The sequence below is a fragment of the Parasteatoda tepidariorum genome, chromosome 7, assembly GCF_043381705.1.
Source record: "Parasteatoda tepidariorum isolate YZ-2023 chromosome 7, CAS_Ptep_4.0, whole genome shotgun sequence".
Lineage (NCBI taxonomy): Eukaryota > Metazoa > Arthropoda > Arachnida > Araneae > Theridiidae > Parasteatoda > Parasteatoda tepidariorum.
In genome coordinates, this window is record NC_092210.1 from 3,472,816 (window position 1) to 3,481,158 (window position 8,343).

The 8,343-nt window shown below is 30.4% G+C and overlaps 1 protein-coding gene across 1 annotated transcript in view; it reads left to right on the top strand.

Moving 5' to 3' along the window:
- Window positions 1-473: 473 nt before the first annotated feature.
- LOC107454571 (nose resistant to fluoxetine protein 6-like) overlaps window positions 474-8,343 on the top strand; it is a gene marked incomplete at both ends in the record, with an annotated part of 51,349 nt that continues 43,479 nt past the window's right edge. Inside the window, 2 exon segments of the mRNA XM_071183003.1 lie at window positions 474-740; window positions 3,824-4,053. Of these exon segments, the coding sequence (XP_071039104.1) occupies window positions 474-740; window positions 3,824-4,053 (497 nt within the window).

Genomic DNA, 8,343 nt, shown 5'->3' on the forward strand with positions numbered 1-8,343 from the left:
TTTTCAATCTTTAAATAAATAAATAAATTTTTTTAACTTGTAGTGGATGACACTTGATGTTAACAAAGGTTTTTCAAATATTAATCAAGTTTAAATAATTTATTTTAGTTTTATATGGGAGAAAAAAATTTTATTATTTAATAAAAAGGTAAAAAAAAATTCTTTATTTACCAAAGTAGGAATTGACTTTAAAACAATTTTTTATATTAATTGCTTATCAACTTACATCAGTGAGAAGTAACAAATAAGAAACAGAAATTAGAAATAAGGAAAAGTTTGAAATTATATCGACTGCCTTTCATTAAGGAAGAAGAAAAAAAGTCGTCAAAATTGCCATGACGCGCATACATCCTCATGCATCCATTATGCAACAAACAAATGAGGAATTTTCTCAAGAGTGTCAAGAAATTGTATGTGTGCAATGAATACGCCATTCCCCATCTGTAAAAGCCTGAAATGGTTAATTTTTGTGATTATTTTATTCAGTTTTAATCAAAATACTATTGGTCATAATCTCGCCAATAGATGTACATCCTTTAGTGAAATTGGAACGAAAAATATTTGTAATATAACTGAATATCTTACAATAGATGTGTTTCCAGAAAATGATTTTAATGAAGCACCGTTTAATTATCAGTTATTCAGCAACTTTTTAAATATTAACATAAGTAATCAATGTAAAGATGGGATAATTACGTATTTTAACGAAGTTATAAATTTAAAGCCATGGGCCCTAGAAAGTAAGTGTATATTTTTACTTCGATTTAATACAGAGCTTTTTCTTAAATATTATTGAAAAGCATTTCATGTTATTATATTTTTTTAAATAATTATAATTTTATAAGGATTATTGTTTTTTTTAATGAAATTTTTAATTCAAAATGTAAATACATAATATTGACGTCTATTAATTAAAAACTACAATCGTAACAAAGGAAATGAATTTTAGAAATAATCTTCGCCCCCGACTTCAAAACGCTCACCAACCCCGCAAATATTACTCCACAATTTTGTATGACTCAGGTTGCGAAATTGTATCATGAAAAATAAAGATTAATGAAAAGAAGAAACATTTTAAAAAATAAAACACATTTAAAAAATATTTTTAAAAAAATATATTAAAAAGCCAAAAAACAAAAAAAAAAATTTAAGATAATCTCTTCATTAGCTCAGTAGATTTTATCAGCAAAAAAGGAGTGCTTTCTAATATTGTATCAATACAGACAAAGCAAAATATATCATTACAATAGTGTGAGGAGCACTCAAAAAATAGAAACAAAATAGAACACATTAAGTAAAAAATATATCAGCCCAAAAAAAAAAAAAGAAAGAAAATGAAATGTAAAGAGAAAACAGAACAAATTACAAAACGAAATCTATAAGGCCAGTTGCGAAGTCAAATGAAATTACATCTACCGGTATACTTCAAGAATGATTTAAAACATTTTCGTAATTGCCAGATTACAAAATGTGAAAAAATAAGCTGAAATGGAGTTAAAAGTGTAAATAGAGGGGGGATTTCGTTTTATGGAGCGTTCTTACTGCAATACTAAAGCACATTTGATTTGTTAGTTAAAAAGAATTAGCCCAAAAATGGATGTGTGCAAGGTAATAATATTTACTAGATAAGTTAACAAAGCATATAATCAATGAGTTCGATTTTAATTTGTTTTTAAGATATTTGTTTCAAGGATAAATAAACGCAACTAGATATTCTTATAATTCTATTCATTTCATTAAAAATGGTATTTAAATACTTGTTTTTAGAAACATTAGAATTCCAAATAATTCGTTTATTCATAATAAAATAAAAACTATTTATTTATCATATAAATCAACAAAGTTGATATTTTCCTCTTTTTCAAAACCCAAATTCAAAAAATCGAAGATATTATCATCATGGTTGCGAATCAAGATTAACTCCTCGGAGTAAATATTATTTAATAAAATTGTATAATCTCGAAAATTAAAGATAATTTATCAAATCTGAAAATCGTCATCAATAAATCTAATAACAAATCATCAATAAATCTAATAACAAATTTAATCCTAACAGCATAATTTTTTTCTTCATAATAGTGTAAAAATAAGTTAATTAAAGAGATGAAAAATTAGATCCTTGTGGTTTTTCTATGTTTATGATCCATATATAAAAAGATTAATTTTGATTTTACATATATATATAATATTAGTTTTCTAGCTAAATACAGACTCTAACTGGTAAATTGAATTGGCATAAGCTTTCACTGTAAAAATTTTCTGGATTAGGATTTTCCACAGTTATAACTGTAATTCTCAAAAATAATTAATAATAATAGTGACATTCTAATAATCAATTTTGGTGAACTAATATCATGACACTTTTTATAGGCTTGCTAAAAATTATTTGAGGCCCTTTTCTACTAACTTCTAATGAGCATAATGTTTTGAAAAATGGATAATAAAAGTATATGAAGTGCGGCTATTAATTTCCAAGACTCATCTAAATAGGCTATGGAAACTGTCTTCCGAATTGCGTAACCATTTGGAATTTTTCTATATTTNGTACCGCGCATTGACTCGCGTTTGCTTTGGTGCCTTTCATTTCTTGTGGTGCCTCTCATTTTTAAAGGCACATTAGTTATGTGCCTCTAACACGAGAAAATGAAGGGTACTTTTAGCTTGTGCCTTTTATTTAAGAGGTACAGTTTTTAGAGTGTAATGAGCATAATGTTTTTAAAAATGGATAATAAAAGTATATGAAGTGCGGCTATTAATTTCCAAGACTCATCTAAATAGGCTATGGAAACTGTCTTCCGAATTGCGTAACCATTTGGAATTTTTCTATATTTACTCCGCATGCTACTGCACACTTCCGAACTAGGCTTTAAAAATTTCTAGAATTTAAGTTCTGTTATAAATGTTCTTCAATTATACCGTTTTCAACTTTAGAGTTTTTTTCCTTAGCAAATTTCTAGGTTTTAGAAATAAAAGTATCACAGTGGACTTGATCGTAATGACCCGGTTCCCAGTAGAACACAGAAGTCAAGGCTGACAGAAGGCTGTCAGTAAACGGATGGATGGCCTTCATCAGCCGCGTAGGAGCCGAGGGTGCGCGGTATCGGTTCTCGTTGAACTGTTCTACAGTAAAGTGCTCGACCAGCCCTCGCTGCGATTCGAACCCGATTCACCTCAACAGAAGGTGAACACTCTATCCAAATAGCCATCACAGCTCAAATACCATTTATTTTATTTTATAACCGTCATAGAACAGCCGACTCAATTTTTGGGTTTGCGACTACTAATGCTCAACTCCGTAGCTTTGTAATTTTGAACCCTTTCCAGAAGACAAGGAAACTCCTGCATCAAGTATTGGGAGAAATTTGACTGCGTAGAGGACTTTCTAATGGAACTAACCCGCATTTGCGTTACATGGAGAGGAAGACCACGAGAACATCGCGAGGTTAGCCTGACGGCACGGGGACTCCAACCCATGATCCGTCTACCACTGAAGATATTTCTCGTGAGCCTTGTGGTCGGTGCAAGCCGGATGCGAAATTCGTATCGACTGGGATTCGAATCCGGTTCGCCTCATTGGATGAATTTAAAAAAATTCTATTTTTTCGAAGGAAGCTTCAGTTACATGATCAAAAGATTACTTAAAAAAATATAACGTAGGTTTCAAGTATCGAGCGCATCGATTCAGTAGAACAAGAGTTAGCATTTCTATTTTAACCATCTTTTGTTTTCCGGAATCAGCACCTGGACATTAATAACCACACCTTATATATTAAGGCAAGTTATTATGAAACATGCTGTATTTTTGCATACATTTATTTTGTAGTGTTGGATGCATCAGGAAAACTTCCCAGCAGTTTCTTTGGTCAAACAATGATCGACTATGGATCTCTAGAAGACTGCATCAAAATAAAGGCAATTTCAAACGATGGGGCTGGATTATTTACAGGCAAGTATTGTATGATGCATTTGCGTCATCCTCTCTTCCAAACACCGAACCATAACCCTCAATTTGAAAAGAGCTACAATCAAGCATTCGGTGTACCTCCTGACTGGGTGAGTTTTTGTTTATTTATTTCGAAATTTATTTTCGATATGACTATTTCATTAAGCAAAACGCCAGTTATTATTTACTGTTTTTTTTTATTTTTTAAAACGAAAACAAATGCTTTATAAGTGCCATAGTTAATATAAAACCAAACAAAAGACACAAAAGCTTCTACCAACTTGGTGGTGATTAGTTCAATTTAGTGGTTAGTTTAGGTAGCATCATTGAAAGTATTAAGCATATTTTTGGTCGCTTCGGATATCTTAATTTGGATATGATATAGTGATATTTATCCTAGAAAAATGAATAAAATCGTTTAGGAAAAATTGATTTATTAAGTAAATATTAAATAGAATATGGCCACAAAGGCCTACAGTCCAATCGCCAATGATTAGAAATTGAAAGTAAATGAATTGTTTCCAAAGGGCAGTTAGTGACATGGAAAGAGATCGATGATTGGCGATTTATCGAAAGATATCATAGCCAAAAATAAAGCCAACCTCAAAAAATCAATATTAAATTTGATAATAATTCGGCGAAAGCGAAGTACCAAAGAGACTTAGTATAACCATGTAAACTGAAACATTTTTTGTGGTAAGAAATAAAGAATAAGGAGTTATAAATTGATTTTTGTTATCGATTTAGTCGCGACATTGAATTAACGAGTCTTACATTAGTATTGAAGTAAAAAGTCATGTCGCCTAGTATACTAACCACGACTTTAGAAAGGGTTAAACTACTGGCAAAATTACCAAAAGTTCAGAAAGCTTCATATTTTAAGAGTCTACCACTTCATAAAATATGTAGTTGGCCACTCTGGAATGCCTAAAATATCCTTTAACTTGTTATTTATTGACTTTGTACCAATAGGGTTAATAAAAAAAAATGCATGCAGTCAAGTCTTTTAAGTGATTACTGAATAACTTTAAAGCTTACCGATTCCTAAACAATTTGAATCACATCACTGAAAGAAAGTCAATTATAAAAACTCCCCTAGCAACAATTATACCTTGGCCCCAATTTGGCTCAAAATTGGTTCAATATGGGTCCTATATCAACATGCACCAATGAACCAATATTGGGTTGTCTAGATTTTTTAATATTGGCCTATATAGGGTTAATATTGGCCTATAGAGTCTGAATATTGGATATAAAATATCGGGTCAGTTTGAAAATTCTATATAAGGCCGATATTGACTGTAAAGTGGCAGTAAAATATTGGACAGTTCTATATATGCGCCAATATCGGAAAATAACGGTCTTTAGAACCTTTGTTGAGACAAAATTCGTGAATATTGATCCAATGAGGGTCAAAGTTATTTTGCTGTTAGGGTCATAGTGCTTGTTGAAAACTACAATGATTAAGAGAAGGTTTCGTTCAAAATTAAGCTGCTGTAGCTGTCTCATAGTAAGAAGATTTATAATAGAGTCTGCGCATGGAAATTATAAAGAAAAAGATGTGTTCTAAATTAAACTGGCACAGTTGTATGAGAATTTAATATATAATCTGAAACTACCTTCATGTATTTAAACTAAATGTAACTATCAGATTTCAATCTGTAAAAATAGTCATTGTGAGATATAGCATGTGATTTCTTTGAAGCAATTAACCTCTAAAACCTATAAAATTTCTAAAACAACGATTTTTATTTTTGGTACTAAAATAAATAATTTAAATGCATTCTTACTTTTTAAAAAAATATTGTATATGTAGTTGTAATTTTTTTTGTAGATTAGATACGATATTGAAAATGACTTACCACTAAGATTTGGTTTCTATGGAGGAATTTGCATGCCATCATCATGCACCGATGAAGACCTAAACAAAGCGATCAGTACTCGTAAGATATTGTTTATTCACAAATTAAATCTTTGAATATGTATATGTTACCGTGGATGACCAAAATCAAGAGAATGTCGACTTTCACCATCAACAATCACATAGTCACTTTGGTGAATGTTCTAAATACTATTTGTTATATCCGATTTAATAGTTATTTATTCGTTGATATTATTATATTTAATCGGTACTTTAATATCTGCTGAGGATAGATGAGGAGAAACATCAGTGTTCGGAGTACCGTTTAAATGCATACCGGGAAGTGACACTTGATCTTAAAAAACACTGATGGATGTAGGGCATACCGTGCAAATGTATATAGGGCAGTGGCACTTAACTAGACCTAGTATGTATTCCATCATTCTTGAATGTTGACAATTATTCTGTGATTGTCAACATTCACCGGTGGAAGTCAACAACCACCCATTTCTGTCATTTCACTGTAACACAAACATTATCCCCCACCTTTTTGAAATTTCAAACCAGTTATAATTTTTTCAAGTGTTTGCTATTTTACTTGTAACTTTATATGCATAAACCTCCCATGAAAATTGTGACATATTTTTAGACTTTTCCTCACTATACATTACGAAAGAAGCAGATTGATCTATTTTTATTCAAAAAATGCAGGTATCCAGCTTTTCAACCTCTTATTTTATATTGAGATTTAAAATCACTACAGTTAGATAAATTTGATGTTTTGAATCATCTGCTTTACCAGCAATAAAATAAAATAGACTTGATATCAATTCAAAATATATTTCGTTTGGCGTTTTATTTTCTAACTCAGCTTACAATACTATTTGGTTACGATAACGCATAATGAAGCTGAATGCATAATACCGTTGAAACATAAATACAATATTAAAACCAAAGTTGGACGAAACTAATTATTACAGTAATCAATTACTGGTAATCATGAATACAGCATATCACGATTTTGATTACAAATGTAATAGTAAATACAATTATAAACTACAGTAATAAATAACTTGTAATCGTGATTACAACTCAGCATTATTTTGACTACACGTAAACAAAATATGACGCATGGCTCTACGCTGTAGATGAAATAGAATAGAATACAGACTGAATATGAAATATTTTGAGTTTTTTCTACCTTTAAAAATATCAGTTACTGATATACACTGGTGTAGGAAATTAAGAGAATTAAGCAGACTTGTTCGATTATCTCTAGAACTACTGGAAAGATTTTAATGAAATGTGATATTTACATACATTGATACAATAAAAAACAAATAAACATTCAACAATTGTTAATACACACGCATGATCGTGCGTAACACTCGTTAGAGTCGAAAGGTATGAAAATCGCCACAGGACAATTCAGGACAATCGCCACAGGAAATTATAATCTTCTTTTCTTCAAGTATGAAATCACACTACAAGACCTGTAAGAGGGAACCATACCCCCTATTAACCATTTTTTTATTTTCGTTTATTCAGCATCCGCTGTTTCATACTTTGCGATTCCAACTAGTGTTACGCACGATCATGCTTATGTATTACAATTGTTGAATGTTTAATTTTTTTTGCATTGTATCAATGTATGTACATATCACATTTCATTAAAATCAGTCCAGTAGTTCTAGAGATAATCGAACAAGTCTGCTCAATTCTCTTAATTTCTTACACAAGTGCAGATTAAGCAAATACTTCCGACTCTGGCCTAATAACTAAATTGATTTTCATGCAGTTTCTTTTCTCAGTTTCAGAACCGTTGAATTTAGATGTTACTCTCACGGACTGTCAGGTAGAGGAACCTCTAAGATTCCCTGTTTCAGCAATACTTTCTATGTAAGTAGAATATATAGATCAAAATCGAATGTAATAATTTGAAATTTGTAATATGAACGTCTTCTGATGATATATTAGATTCTTTAAATATAATATACAGAGTGTTTCATGAATACCTCTCTTAATATATATTTTTTTAACCTTCGTCAAAAATGAAGGCAGAAACTCATACACATTAGAAACATATGTGTATATATAATTGTGGCAGTCGTATGAGCAACACAAACTGGTTCAGGACTTTAAAAAAAGCAAATTAATTTAATTTAATCATTATGTGATGATGAACGAAAGAGAGTGACACAAAATCGTCGTATTGCTCCATAGAAGTTAGGTGAAATCTTGCAAGGAAAATCAGTAAATTATCTCATTTTAGGGGAATAAGGGAAATCTTAGTAATTGTAATTGGTTTATTAAATAGGTCGCGAATTTCCACAAAGAGCCAAAGGAAAAATTTCTTACTTTTAAATAATGCATACTTGAACCAAAAATAGATAAAAGGACAGGATGTGAATTTAAAAGTATGCGAAAGCGTTTCGTTTTGAATAATAAATTAAGAAAAGAAATGACATAAAAAGATTAATTGAACCTTTTTATGTTACATTCACAAATATATACAAATATATATATATATATATATATA